At 44.1% G+C, this 14,979-nt stretch overlaps 1 protein-coding gene and 1 long non-coding RNA gene across 16 annotated transcripts in view; both read left to right on the top strand.

Moving 5' to 3' along the window:
- Positions 1 to 4,445: 4,445 nt before the first annotated feature.
- On the top strand, positions 4,446 to 5,367 carry LOC134810385 (uncharacterized). The gene is made up of 2 exons (XR_010158232.1): positions 4,446 to 4,533; positions 5,269 to 5,367. It is a non-coding gene; the product is annotated as an uncharacterized LOC134810385 (long non-coding RNA).
- Positions 5,368 to 5,778: 411 nt separating this feature from the next.
- Positions 5,779 to 14,979, top strand: part of ARID1B (AT-rich interaction domain 1B) — a 434,368-nt gene continuing 425,167 nt past the window's right edge. For 6 of the 15 annotated variants that reach the window (XM_016956517.4, XM_016956521.4, XM_063813595.1 and 3 more), the window contains exon 1: positions 5,966 to 7,848. In XM_016956517.4, the coding sequence (XP_016812006.3) occupies positions 6,082 to 7,848 (1,767 nt within the window). In that variant the 5' untranslated portion in view covers positions 5,966 to 6,081. Of the gene's footprint in view, positions 7,849 to 14,979 lie in introns of all 15 variants that reach the window. The other 9 variants (XM_016956520.4, XM_016956516.4, XM_054686453.2 and 6 more) reach the window with 4 other exon arrangements.

Here is a 14,979-nt window from a genome sequence, read left to right on the forward strand (position 1 = left end):
CCTACATTTAGACGCGGTGTTGTTGCCAGGTACAGTTATACATTTAGTCCTAGAGATAACAACAAGATTAAAAGATGTTCTTCATGTTTTTTGCTTTTTAGGTTGGGATCTATGATCAGCTCATACTGCCCTATGAATTAAAAAATAAATAAATCTTAAGATTTATTCTGCAAAAGGCATATTTGTATAGCATTGTATTCTTGAGTGTGTACATTAGGAATTAAAAAATGTAAACATTAAAATAAACATTTGTATGATCCTCTTTTATGGTTTTAAAAAATATCATAATATCCTCAGAGCCTCAATAAATGAGAGTGGCCAGGCCGCCCTGGTCCCAGAGGTTTGAGCCCCGACTCCCAGGACCTGCCCCCTGATTCCAGCTCTGGCCACACCGCCAACGTGCTGTCTTCCTAGCAGTGGTTTCTTGCTATAACCCAGATCGATGTCAGCCCCCTGCTTCAATGCCCTGGTTACTTCCCACTGCTTTTGGGTCACAAGCCCTGATTTAATTGGGCCTGGGACAAGCATGGTGGTCCCTGTCTCCCAGCATGCCTGCCCTCACCCTGCTCTCCAGTCCCACTTGCCTCCTGCCGTCTGCGGCACTCTTTCCCTTCTTTATTTAATGTTTTCTCCTCTTTCTTTAGCGTTCAGCCCAAGTCACATTTCCTCAGGGAAGCTGCCCCTCAGCCCCCAGTCTGCATCAGGCTCCTTGGCTATTTCCCTCATAGAACCCTGTACCTTTCCTTCAGAACCCATTGCTTTGTAACTCTCCATTAGTGATCATTCAATGAATGATCCGGTACATTCAATGTGGTCAAGTGTTATTAGTTTTTGTTGTTCACTCCAGTGCCCACAGCACCTAGCACAGGGCTAGGGCAGAGTAGGTGATAGACAGTTCCTTGTCAAATGAATAATCGGGGTTGAGGCAAGGAGTCCCCTTCCCAGATGCTCCTTGTGGGTTATGCTTTGGCAGGGAAACCTTTTGGCATGTCCGGTCCTTGAGAAAGAGGGTCACCTATACTACACAGAGTACAGCTTGACACAGGTGTCACCTGAGGGCCCAAGAAGATGCCAGGGAGAGCTCACTGAAATTTAAGTCTTAGAGTTACATGTTGCAATGTAACTTCAAGTTAGAGAGAGAAAAAAATTCTTTATATTTAACTTGGGCATTTTTAGGGGAATGGGTTAATAAGCAGATTCCTCAATGAAATTATGTCATTTTGGTATGAAAAGCATATAACCAAGTCCTTTGGCCCTGACCAAGACAATTAGATGACTGTCATAAACCCTTAAAGGTGCTCACTGACTCGCATAATGAATTAGAAACCAAGTCATCAGGTATAAGCAAGGTGAACTAAAAACGAGGAATGCGCTCCATTAATGTACGAGTTATTGTTATTTGGGACTTACTGTTTTTGAAACATAGTCTTATTCTCAAAGTTTACCTGTACTATAAAGCAATTAATCATTATCTGTGAGAGACCTAGAAGGCCTTCAGGTAAGTTGCTGAAACTTTTCTAGAAAACTGAGGTGATTCAACTGCCAAGTGACTTATTTGTATACCTGATTATATATGCTTACTACCCAAATATTTATTTTGAGGAACTAGAGTGGAGTTACCTATGCAGGACCTTTAGCCAGCCAGGCAGCATGTTATCACTAAGAACGGCCACATAGATGACTACATGATGTGATGTAGAATACTGAAAAACACTGGTAGGTGCTCAGTAAGTGATTTTCACTAATGGCAAAATGATTGAGGACAGTACTGGAAATAAAAGCAGCCATTGAACACACATTTGTCTAAAAGTTACAAGAAATGTATAAATGAGGCTGTAATAAAGTCATTCAAAAGCGGACAGTCCAGGATAAAATAAAAAGTACAATGTATTAAAATGTAGTAAGGTGTTTCTTAGTGTATTTAACTGGTGTTACTATGTTTCTAAGGACTTTGGAGAGAAACTGTAGTAGCCTGATGTTAAACTTAAGGTTCTGGAGGTCCAGACTCCACAGTGGTGGGTTCCAGGTGTCAAGTCGGAGTTGTGTCAGCGGGAGGATTAGGGTCAGCTGCCCGCTAATGGCAGCCAGCAAGCCTCCGCTGCAGGATGGGGAAGGTCTGAGCTTGCTTCTTTACTGGCCAAATCCCATGTGACATTGAGGGGCAGACCTTAGTAGGTATGAGTGATTGTTAATTGTTTATCTCCCCTATGAAGGACAGGACCAAGGTAATTATCTTTCATTTTCAAGGCATGGCACAAGGTAGACTCTAGGTAAATTTGTTGAATGACTACATGCAGTGTATCTCCATCCAGGTTTATTATCCCCACAATAATTTTCTTAGTAAGTTTATTAGTGCTACCGTCTGCCATAGTTCCCAAATTTGAACTATTTTTTTTGCCTAGGCTTTTTTTTTTTCAAATCCTACCTAATTGATTTGCACAGTTGTTTCAAATCAAATGCTACATCCCATATCTTGCAGTGACGCAGTTATTCACTGCTAACGTCTAAATCGGAGAAGTGAAAAGGACAATTGTTTCGTGCTTTCTTAAGTCTCTGACCAAGATCAGTAGGGAAATCCCATTAGCTCTATTCATCGCATTTCTCATAAATCTAAAAGGAAAGCAAGTATCCAAAGCTTTATTCTTTAATAGTTCTTATTTGTAAAACCTTGACAGGGCTTTATTCTAAATTGCTTCCAAATTACATAAAGAATAGTTAGAAATATGATGGGCAGTGAATCGTGATAGTTTCAGTCATCGAATAAATAAGTAGAACAGTAAAAGGGGACTAATCTGAAAGCAAACAGAGTATGATGGGCTACGATGAGGCAAAAAGAACAGAACTGTGGAATTCTTAAACTACCATCTGGCTCAATCCCCTTTAAGTGGCCAAGTTGAAGAGCCTTTTATTCAGTGCCCTAAAACTTATTCAAAAGGCGCAGTATTTGAATATTAATATTTCCATACAGTAAAAAAAAAAAGTCTTTTGTAACCAAAAAGGAATGTTTAACAAAATAATGGGTAATCCTCTGGCTAAACATGAGGGCGTGGGGAGCACCCTGTGGGTGGGAGGTCGGCTGGAACCCAGGGTGGCTGCGGGCAGCCTCCGGGCCTTCCCCTCATGGTTTCTTTGTGGTTAGGGTAACTTATTAAAGTTGTCATTGTGGTTTGAAATTTAGGCAAGAGGTGTAAAATTAAGGAATTCATTAGGAAAAATGAGCGCAGTGATTTCTAGTACCTTATTTAATCAAAAAGAAACAATAAGGTAGAATTGCCATATGAGATAGTTGAGGCAAGGAACACAATGGAAATTTGAACCTGTGGTTGAAATTGTGCTTTTGTGTAATGGGAACCTATTTCATCACTTTGTAACAGACCCCTGACAATTGGTGTTTTGTTTATTAAGCCCTGGACGTTTAAATGAAACTAAACAGGCTTTTATTTTGTTTTCCTGAGGTGTGTATGAAAAGTTGAGCAAATTCGAGTGCACTTCTTATCTTCAGCAAAGATGCTTTAGAAAGGTATTTTAGCATTCTCCGTGGTTTAAAAGACAAAACCAAGTCCTGCCGGCTTTGTGTTGTGCTTCTCCTACAGGCTGCAGTGCCTTCTGTCTGCTTTAGGGTGTGGCATCTGCCATTGGGGAGGAAAAACTGGCATGTGTCGCCTTTTATAGCAGACTGATTTCATTGTGCTGGGGGCCTCTATTTTATAGCCTCTTAGTTCCAATCTTCTAGTTGACTTGCTGAAGCAAATGGAATTAAAAGAGATTTTGACTTCTCTACTAATTTTTTTTAGTTTCATGATTTGCCAATATGAAAAAATATTTTAAGGAAAAGGGCCATAGCTGAACTTGGTGACTCATTTTCCCTTTTAGGATTAGTTGTGAAAATAAGCCACAACATATGGCTACACTTGTATGAACTGACTGATATATTTTATCAATTTGAAAAAATGCACTTTTATGATGATGTGTACATACTTAGTTTGACTATAAATGTCTAAAAGCATAAATATGTAATTGATTTTAGAATATATGTATATACACACAAAACAGACATATATTTATATTTGCATATGAAAAACTAAAAATTCAACTTCTGTGGTGTAATGCGTATAATTAGTATGTATTTGAATATATAAAGGGAGAAAATCCAGGAAAAAATGTCAAAAAGGCACACTAACAAAGATGTAGTATTCTCTTGGCAAAAACTGACGAATGATTTGGCACGAATTCATCTTATGGTTCTGTTATTCTCTCTAACACACGATGATATACCCCATTTTCCAGTTGTTTGCGTAGAATTGCAATTTGTTGTTTCTACACTCTATAATGACCCTTGGGTGTGCACCTGATTCCCTCCCCCCCACCCCAATTAGTCACCAGTTTTCCCGTCAATCCTTTTCTATTTAGTCATGTAACATATTTACACTTGGTCAAACAAATAACCACTGCTGCAGTGGAAATGAACTAAAATAGTTTTTATGGAAAGCTGAAGAATGAAATAATTTTGGAAAACTATACTCTACCAAAACCGTAAGTATTGTTTCTGCCAGGTTTTAAATGCTTTCTCTCAATGAAAACTGAGTCCACACTAGTACAAGTGGGTCATTGCCTAAGGTTAAGAAGTCTTGCTTTTTAAAATGTTACTAGGGGACAATGCACATATTGAAAACATTAATAACAATGCAAATATTAAAAACATTATAAAATGTTAATAGACACCAATTTTTAAGAGAACAAAGTATGGAACATTTCTACATTAGGACTAGAGTTGACTGTTTTATATTATTATTGAAGTTATATTTATTAAATATAATGTCTATAATATTTTAGTTTCGTTCTACATCTCTTTGAAATGAATGTATATCGAGAGGGTTAACTGTGCACACGAAGCTCTGAAACATGATGAAAGGTGTCATATAGATTTATGAAGATACGAGCTAACCCATAGCTGTCGCTGTTCTGGCACCAAGAGTTAAATTTTCATGTGAAAGTTGGCGCAGAAAACACCACTGTACATACTCCACAGAGGACATCCAAGTGCATGTAAGAAAAATGCTCCTTTGGGAATACGTGGACATATTCCTTTGGAAATACACTGACAAACCTACATACGTGTTTAAGGTGCCTTCAAAAAGAGTTATGTAAACATTCTCTTTGGGGCGGGTGCAGTCAGTCATAAGCATTTATTGAGTACCTACTGGGTACAGGCCATAGGGCTCTCTGACCGGGGCTAACCTTTATTTCAAATCTTTCCTAATTTTGCAGTTGGAAGAAGTTGTGGGAATTACGCCGATGGCCCGAAATCAAGGCAGAGGCGAACGTTCTGAAAATTACATAACTCCTGGGAGAGACCGTGCTTTTTCAGACTGCCTAAATATTTTCTTTCTCCGTCGGCTCCTTGTAACCTCTGAGGCCAATAGACAACTTTGTTTCCCAGCCCTTCTCCCTCTTTTGTCTGCTCGTCAGACTCGTTTTCCACCTTTGTATCGTTCCTTTTAGACGTGAAAACAAACATGCGAACGCCCGGTTGGCAAGGAGACAGCGGCCCGGGGGGAAAGTGCAGGTTCCGGCCGCCCCACGCCGCCGCGCTCCGAGCGGCCGCCGAGCCGCCCCGGCCCCGGCCCCAGCCTTAGCCCCAGCCCGGCTGGGTCCCGCGAGGCTGCGCCGGGGCGGGCGGCGGCGGCCCGGGGACGAGTCCAGTCCGCGTTTTGCGAGTGCGCGGGAGTAATGCGAGCGAAGTGGATAATAGTTGCTCGAGCTCGCCCGCTGCCTCTCAAGCCATGCTGGGCCCGATAGGCTCAGCTAGTCGTGTATTTACCCATATCCGGGTTAGAGAGGAAAAGAGAAAAGTTTCATTTAAACCTGAACTAAAAACTTTCACCATGAAAGCACACAGCAGGAGCAGGCCCAGAGCGTAAGGCGTGCCCGGCCCGGCGCTCCGGCGGGGCCTGCGGAGGGGGAGGGGGTCGCGGCTTCCCGGCGGGCCGCGTGGATGCGCACAGGAGGGGCCGCGGCCTGAAAAGTGGGGGTTATTGTCTCCCCCCGCCCCCCGCCCGGCCTCGCCACGCCGCGGCGATCATGGCCGCGCGGGCAGCAGCGGCGGCGGCGGCGGCGGCGCGGGCGCGGGCGCGGGCAGGCAGCGGCGAACGGCGGGCGCCCCCCGGGCCGCGGCCGGCGCCCGGAGCCCGGGACCTGGAGGCGGGGACGCGCGGCGCGGCGGCGGCGGCGGCGGCACCGGGACCCATGCTGGGGGGCGGCGGCGACGGCGGCGGCGGCCTGAACAGTGTGCACCACCACCCCCTGCTCCCCCGTCACGAACTCAACATGGCCCATAACGCGGGCGCCGCGGCCGCCGCCGGCACCCACAGCGCCAAGAGCGGCGGCTCCGAGGCGGCTCTCAAGGAGGGTGGAAGCGCCGCCGCGCTGTCCTCCTCCTCCTCCGCGGCGGCAGCGGCGGCGTCCTCTTCCTCCTCGTCGGGCCCGGGCTCGGCCATGGAGACGGGGCTGCTCCCCAACCACAAACTGAAAACCGTTGGCGAAGCCCCCGCCGCGCCGCCCCACCAGCAGCACCACCACCACCACCATGCCCACCACCACCACCACCATGCCCACCACCTCCACCACCACCACGCACTACAGCAGCAGCTAAACCAGTTCCAGCAGCAGCAGCAGCAGCAGCAGCAACAGCAGCAGCAGCAGCAGCAGCAACATCCCATTTCCAACAACAACAGCTTGGGCGGCGCGCCTCAGCCCGGCCCCGACATGGAGCAGCCGCAACATGGAGGCGCCAAGGACAGTGCCGCGGGCGGCCAGGCCGACCCCCCGGGCCCGCCGCTGCTGAGCAAGCCGGGCGACGAGGACGACGCGCCGCCCAAGATGGGGGAGCCGGCGGGCGGCCGCTACGAGCACCCGGGCCTGGGCGCCCTGGGCACGCAGCAGCCGCCGGTCGCCGTGCCCGGGGGCGGCGGCGGCCCGGCGGCCGTCCCGGAGTTTAATAATTACTATGGCAGCGCTGCCCCTGCGAGCGGCGGCCCCGGCGGCCGCGCTGGGCCTTGCTTTGATCAACATGGCGGACAACAAAGCCCCGGGATGGGGATGATGCACTCCGCCTCCGCCGCCGCCGCCGGGGCCCCCGGCAGCATGGACCCCCTGCAGAACTCCCACGAAGGGTACCCCAACAGCCAGTGCAACCATTATCCGGGCTACAGCCGGCCCGGCGCGGGCGGCGGCGGCGGCGGAGGAGGAGGAGGAGGAGGCAGCGGAGGAGGAGGAGGAGGAGGAGGAGTTGGAGCAGGAGCAGGAGGAGCAGGAGCGGGAGCTGTGGCGGCGGCGGCCGCGGCGGCGGCAGCAGCAGCAGGAGGCGGCGGCGGCGGCTATGGGGGCTCGTCCGCGGGGTACGGGGTGCTGAGCTCCCCCCGGCAGCAGGGCGGCGGCATGATGATGGGCCCCGGGGGCGGCGGGGCCGCGAGCCTCAGCAAGGCGGCCGCCGGCTCGGCGGCGGGGGGCTTCCAGCGCTTCGCCGGGCAGAACCAGCACCCGTCGGGGGCCACCCCGACCCTCAATCAGCTGCTCACCTCGCCCAGCCCCATGATGCGGAGCTACGGCGGCAGCTACCCCGAGTACAGCAGCCCCAGCGCGCCGCCGCCGCCGCCGTCGCAGCCCCAGTCCCAGGCGGCGGCGGCGGGGGCGGCGGCGGGCGGCCAGCAGGCGGCCGCGGGCATGGGCTTGGGCAAGGACATGGGCGCCCAGTACGCCGCTGCCAGCCCGGCCTGGGCGGCCGCGCAACAAAGGAGTCACCCGGCGATGAGCCCCGGCACCCCCGGACCGACCATGGGCAGATCCCAGGTAACCCTCGCGCCGGCCGGGCCTGCTTCCGCCCGGCGGCCTCGCCGCGCAGCGAGCCTGAGTTTCTTTCTTTGCCGCGTACTTTTCCCCGTCTTCCCGCGGGGGCGGCGGGGGCGCGGCGCCCAAAGCCATCTTGACGGGCGGCCGCCTCCCGCCGCGGTCGGGGCGCCCCGGGGGCCGGCGCGCTGTCCAGGCCTGGGAGGGCTTCGCCGGGCCGGGCCGGGTGGCTTCGACCCTGCCGGCCCGCACCCGCGTCCCCCCCCCTCCCCCAGGCCCGGGAACGCGAAGCGAGATCCCGAGGCGCCACCCGCGCGGTCGCCGTTTGGGGCGGCGGGGACCGTTCGGGTGCTTTTGTAACAAATAGGCTCTCCCGGCCAGGACGGCTGGGGCGAAGAGCCACCCGATCGGTTCTGGGAGCGCCCACAATGTGCTTTAACGGGGGAAAGAATGAGGAACTTTCTCCCACCTTTAGCCACAGCACGTTCCCTCTTGGGTTCCGAGGTCCAGGCAGGGAAAATAGGTTAGCTTTGTGACAAGCGAGTGGGTTTTTCCTATTTAGGGAGAGCCATTCAGAGACACTCGGTGCGGGCTTCGAGCTCGAACGTTTGCTGGCAGGAATAATAACAAAATTTACAACGACGTGGAGGTGCAATATTGTAAAATACATCGATTCGTTCCTTAGAATAGCCAGGGAAATCCATTATTGGGCTTACGGGCTGCTTGCAGGGAGTCACCTTCAACAGGCAGGCTATGTGAAAGGAGCACGTTCCGGATCAATTGAACTTATTTTGATCATGGATTAGGCATGCATTTTATTCAGCAAATCCAGTAAGATAGCAGACCACTGAAAATTGATCTTTTGGGATCGTATTTATTTGGATTTTCTTTATTTTGCTGTCACCCGAGTCCTACAGCGCTGTTAGGAAGTGTCCTGCACTCTTGCTGTTTCTTGCTAGTAGGCTGAGCCTAAAGACTGACTTGATCTCCTTTGCAAGGTTTGGAATTTGAATTGTGGAGGTAAACTGGCTGTAATAGTCTCCAGACAGCTGCCTCTGAGTTGACATCTAATCTGCCATCTGATTGGCTCCCCTCTCACCATTGGGCATTTAGCACTGCTGATGTAAATAGAAGTGCTGAGCAGTACAGTCACAAAAATTCTTGCCACAAATAATAACTGAGCTCTATTACAAGCAGATGTAAGGTTCAGTATTTAAAGCTGAAACTATTATGAATCATAGTTATTAATAAGAGGATCAAATACAGAAAAACAGTTCGCTGGTGTCCAGTATTGGGCATTTACAAAATTCAGATCTTTGATGATAGTCTTAGAATATGCACATTACATAAATCATAGACTTTAATTGGAGGCTGAGGATAAGGCCATTGAAAAATAAGTAAACCACGAATTTTACCAATTTTTGGATTTGTAAAGCCTTTATAAAAGTCTTCCTTTTACAAATTCAACTATGGAAAAATTTGAATTCTGTCAGCACACGCAGCTTAATAAAACCTTAAAATTTTTTTAAGATTTTGATAGGCAGCAATATATTTTGGTGATGTGTAATTCACCTGATAAACAAGATTTAAGCTTCATTTTTTTGTGATTTATCAGTTCTGACTGTTTAAAGATATTTGTGGATGAGGAGTTTTGGTTAGAATTGACATATTTAAAAAACGAAATGAGGAAACCACATATTTGTGCAGATAACAATAATTAAAAGGGGAAAAATGAGATATTCCTGTGAAATACTAAGAATCATTTCATATTTGCTTTTGATTTGGAGAATACAGAAATGCCCCATAATCTTTTTTTTTTCTTGATTGTTTTGTTAGATTAGGTAATTTGAGCCTTGTTTGAACTGCTTACACAATGAATTAGGGAAACTATATTCTAAGCAAGTTGTGCTGGGTGTCTTTTTTTCCAAATAATTTTTCTTTCATGTTAATGCTATGAAAGTTTTAAAAATCCTAATCTGTTAGAGAGGAACAACAGTCGTTGTATGTGTATTTTTATGTAACTCATTTATTTTAGGAAGAGGTATTTTAACAATAATCATACCTTAGAGACTTGTCAGAGTGAAGGAAGGGCTGAATTTAACAAATAATCTTGTGAATTCTGGGCTGAACACTGCTGTCCACTGCTTTCAGATCTTTAGTTATTGGAGTTTTGCTTTTAAGGATAATATATTTTTCTATTCTTAATAGAAAACTTGTGATTTCAACTTCTGTTTTTGATTCACACGAGGAAAAACATTATAGAGAAGAATCATGGAAATAAACCCACGTAATTAATTTTAAAAAGGTTTGCTTTGTCAGCCTGCTTTTAAAGGAGCAGTTTAAAATTCACATCTTCGTAAACTAGAGACGAATGAAGTTAGAGGCAGATGTAGGACCATGTTACTTTAGAGTATTTTTTTCTTAATGGTACCAATCGTTTTCAGTATTTTGTTTTCTTGGAATGAGAATGAATCCATTATGTCCCTATGACCCTTGGGAATAGCCTTTTTTTTTTTTTTTTTTTGAGGTTGGGGGAAATATGATGGACATGCGACCTAGATTCAGGAATTTCTTTTAAGTACCTTACCGTGTAACATGTGGAATGTGTCTTTTTTACAATCCTTTTTTTCTTTTCTTTTTGGAAGTTAGTATTATTTAGTATTAGTTGTTGTAATTATACTAAGAAACAGTCATTTGTCCAAAATATTAAATTACTGCCTGACTGTAGGTCATGAAATGCTATTAAATCACATTGTTAAATGATGAAATATTTTGGCTTTTAATATGTTTTTAGTTTCATTTTTGATTTCAGGAAATAGTTTCTATTGGGTGGCAAATGTTTTCGTAATTGGGACAAAACGTGTATATTATAGGAGAAGGGTCTTTTTAAAAAGTGAAATAAGCCATTTGACGATTCAGTTTATTACTAGATTTTTGTAAGATGAGTATTCAGATGGAGCAGTCTCAAAAGGAATATTGAAGTCTACTCACGCACATAGGTTTTATGATGTCCACATTTCTACTGAATTCCATAAATGCAGTTTTAACTTTTAGTTTTATAAAACGTAGTACAAAGTATTAAGAAAAGGGCCTTATTTACCATTAGAAGAAAAGTGATTAGCTAGCATGCGAAGCAGGAAGCTACAAACTGGTTCCTGATTACCTTAAAATGTGTGTGAGATACATTATTTGATAAAATCACTCCCAGTTAAATCTTAGGGTGTCTGATATTTTAAATCTTGTAAATAAATTTTTGTGGCCTAAATTTATATATTTGCCAAAGTATGGATGGCTGTGTATAGTTAGAAAAGGTGGACTTAGTAACTGTGGCTGATGGAAAGGGCCTATCATTTAAAAAACAGGAAAAGAAAATATAACAAATGTCTGCAGTTTTGTTTTCTGAATCATCTGGGATGAAATTATGCATGACTTAAAATCGTTTTCATTGGGAGTCCTGATTTTTGTGGTACATACTTTTGACAATATTTTGGTAGTTTTTTTTTTTAGTGGTAGCCACTCTTTAAGACAGCTATCACTTAGGTTTATGTTTATATTAATACTACATCAGTAAGTATATGCTAGGGACTAGCACATCCTTACCTTGAATCTATAATGAGGAACCTTAACCCCTCTTTGCTTTGGCTCTGCTTGTCTATATTTAGTCATGAATTTTTGGCAAGGCTTTTTATACTTGTTCCATTTTTCTCAATGTCATAGTGTATCAGAAGTGTGTTATGGATGTGGAAATAATGCAGATCACACTTGGACACTTTTACTAATATACTTAACCTCTGAATGTCATTTTCCTTTACTGAAATTGAAGAAAACAACGTCTTTATTCTGATATTAAAAAAAAAACATTAATTCTGGTTTGAGAACTGATTTTAAAAATGTAAGACAATGTAGAGGAAGACTTAATATAAGCTCATATGATCGTTTTATTAGACACAGATACCTTTTAAAGAGAATAGGTGTAATAGAATGCGGTTGAGTTTTCAGTTCTATTTTTTATTAATAGACTTTATTTCTTTATGATTCCGGGCAGGGTGTATCTATCTAAAAAGATGACTTCTGATGTAATAGGAACACTTGCTTTCCTAGGATAAATTCCAATATCACAGGCAAACCGAAAAGATGATCATTTCATTTATTTAACCCTACCCTTTCCTAGGAGATGAGTGATTTGATGAACATTTGTTAGGGTTCCATGAAATTTTCTACTCCGTTTGGAGACTCACTGGGGATGTAAATTTTGGATGTGCTGGCCTAGGACTCTGTATTAGCTTTTTTGCCGGTGTCCTCAATCTGGAGGCTTTTCTTGCAGCTCTACACTGGACTGACACTGCTCAGCTCATGGGGTTGTGTGCTTTGATCCATGTGGGTGGAAAAGGGACTGATATTTCACTCGTGTCACTTTTGTTTTGGAGTGTATGTGTAGATTTGTAAATTTGAGATTGATATTTATGTTTGATAGAACTGTGGTGTGGCATAAAATGACAGATTTATGGAGGTTGAAAATGAATATTAATAAAACTCAATTCCATTTTTTTGCAATATTTAGGTTTTCAAGTTGGATGTTATAAAATTTTTATGACATTTTACACTGCTGTTATTACTCAAGGGGCCGTATCCACCTCTTAGGCCTTTTTGGGATTGGGTGGTTTTGGTTGCATGCCTTTTCGGAGGTGCCCTTTCCTGAATGGGAGGGAGGTTTTTGCAGGTTCTCTGTGGATATGTAAAGTAGTGCTGCACACTTGCTGTGTGTGCTTGCTTGAGGCTGAGAAATCCCAAACCTTGTTCCCTGTGGTGTCCGGGAGAGGCACCAGGCAAAACTGTTCGTCTACCAAGAATATATTTCTGTATCATAGATGTAGAACTATTATAAATATCTTTTCTCTAGCTTGGAGGCTATTTGAATAAGACTCAATGGCCCTTTTGGTTTAATTGGGTAATTGAGTGAATTAATTCTGATCTAAAAACTTGGTGTACTTTAGCAACTTTTTCTTCAGGAAATTTGGTAAAGATAAAATGACTTAGGTATCAGTCATTACCTGAGTGTCCTAAATATTCATTTGTTTTTCCTTATACTGACATCTGAATGAATGGAATGATAGACATATACTATATAGTTTTAATTAGCAATTCACTTTGAGTGAGTGAATTTTTTCAGAGTAGAATATGTGTTTCCACTGTAAGTTTTCACTAAATATGTTCTGTTTTCAAAATCTTTGACTTGGAGTAATTCTAAGAAAATTCTTTCCTTACATTTAGTTGTTTGTTTTTCTTTTTGAGACAGGGTCTCACTTTGCCACCCAGGTTGGAGCGCAGTGGCACGATCTTGGCTCACTGTGGCCTTGACTTCCCAGATTCAAGTGATTCTCCTGCCTCAGCCCCGCAAGCAGCTGGGACTACAGGTGCACGCCATCACACCTGGCTAATTTTTGTATTTTTCGTAGAGATGGGGTTTCGCCATGTTGCCCAGGCTGGTCTCGAACTCCTGAGCTCAAGTGATCCACCCACTTCGGCCTCCCAAAGTGCTGGGATTACAGATGTGAACCATCGTGCCAGGCAAGATTTACTTATTTAAATAGGATCCAGTCGGCAGTTTTCAAACCCACATCTGTATGGATCAATGCCAAGAATATTAGAAGGCTACTGAGTTTGACAGATGAACTAATGATGAAATTAACTTGTTTCTTGGATGAGATTTATTACCAGGCACCAGACTAAAGCCCTAAAATCTTAAGCATATCTGGTTTATGAATAGCTACTCTTATTTCCATTATTAAAATCAGGTAGATGGCAGCAGAATCTGGAGGAGATTCACCCTCTGTTGACCATCTTCTGTAAGGTGCACTTCTCAGTGTCTTCCTGGGCCTTGATGAATGATGAGCTGGAGAACTAGACCAGAAGCCATTCCTTATCAGGGGACTCTGGAAGGGAAGCCATATTTGATGAAATCCAGAAGAAATCCTGGACCATAATGCTACATTTTTTCTTTTTTTGTAATGGGATGCTAAAAAATTAAATATATGGTTTTTTTTTAAATAGAGGTAAGCTATACATACATAACATACAATTTACCATTTGAACCATTTTTAGGCATACATTCCAGTGGCATTAAGTACATTGTCATTGTTGTGTGGCTGTCACCATCATCATCTATCCCCAGAACTTTTCCTTCTTCTCAAACTGAAATAAAAATATTTTTCTCTTTCTTTTAAAATTGTTAGCTGCTAATGTGTATTGTAAGTAAAATAATCTTGTTTTTGTAACCATTAATCTTATCCCTTCATAGTTTGTGAGTAAATTCTTCCACAGACATTCCATCAGGATGCTTATGGTGTTTTTGTTTGTTTGATTTTGTTTTTCATTAGTACATTACTTCCTCTCAATTCTAACTTTGGGGTAATCCTCATAGAGTTGGTCTCTTTGGAGATGTGTATTACAAAGGTTAGTAGTTTCACTGCCAGTTATGTTATTAAAAGTTTGAAAAGCAGCTTTTTGGAACCTTTCTAAAGTTTAAAGGTTGAGGGTATTTTGTTGAGAGAAACCTGGGACTTGGTTAGATAATAGGGTGTGGAAATGAACTGTTACCATTCTCACTTTTCCCTTGCTTTTCTTCCCTCACCTTTTGCATTTGTAGTCTCTTAAAAATTATTAATTTTATTTTCCCACTATTAGTGAAAATCATTTATAGTGATACTTTTTTCTATTCTTTCTGTGTTTGAAGTTTCTGGGCATCTCACCCCTGCCAACCCAGAGCAAACCCAGAGTCTAGGTGGTGCCATGTCCTTTTCCATAGTGTTCTCTGCCACCAAATTTGTGCCTCCCCCTCATGTTTTTACTTTTTAGTCCCCTGCAAAACTTCAGAAATTCTTTGTATGTGGAAAAATTACTAAATTAAGATGATTGACCTTTTAGAATTACATTTTAAAGGCAGCTGTGAAGGGAGACTTCTAGATCCTCCCTAGTCTCATGAACAGGCGTCTTTGGTTTGTGTAAGGTATTGGAATTGTACTGGAATTGCTGCTGATGCTGATAGGTAGTCACATCTTTGTAAGATCAGTTATGTACTTTAACACCAGCTTCCACAGAGAGGAAATGAACTGTTACTTAAGAGCTTGTACCGGG

Source organism: Pan troglodytes, chromosome 5 (assembly GCF_028858775.2).
Source record: "Pan troglodytes isolate AG18354 chromosome 5, NHGRI_mPanTro3-v2.0_pri, whole genome shotgun sequence".
In the NCBI taxonomy this organism is placed as follows: Eukaryota; Metazoa; Chordata; class Mammalia; order Primates; family Hominidae; genus Pan; species Pan troglodytes.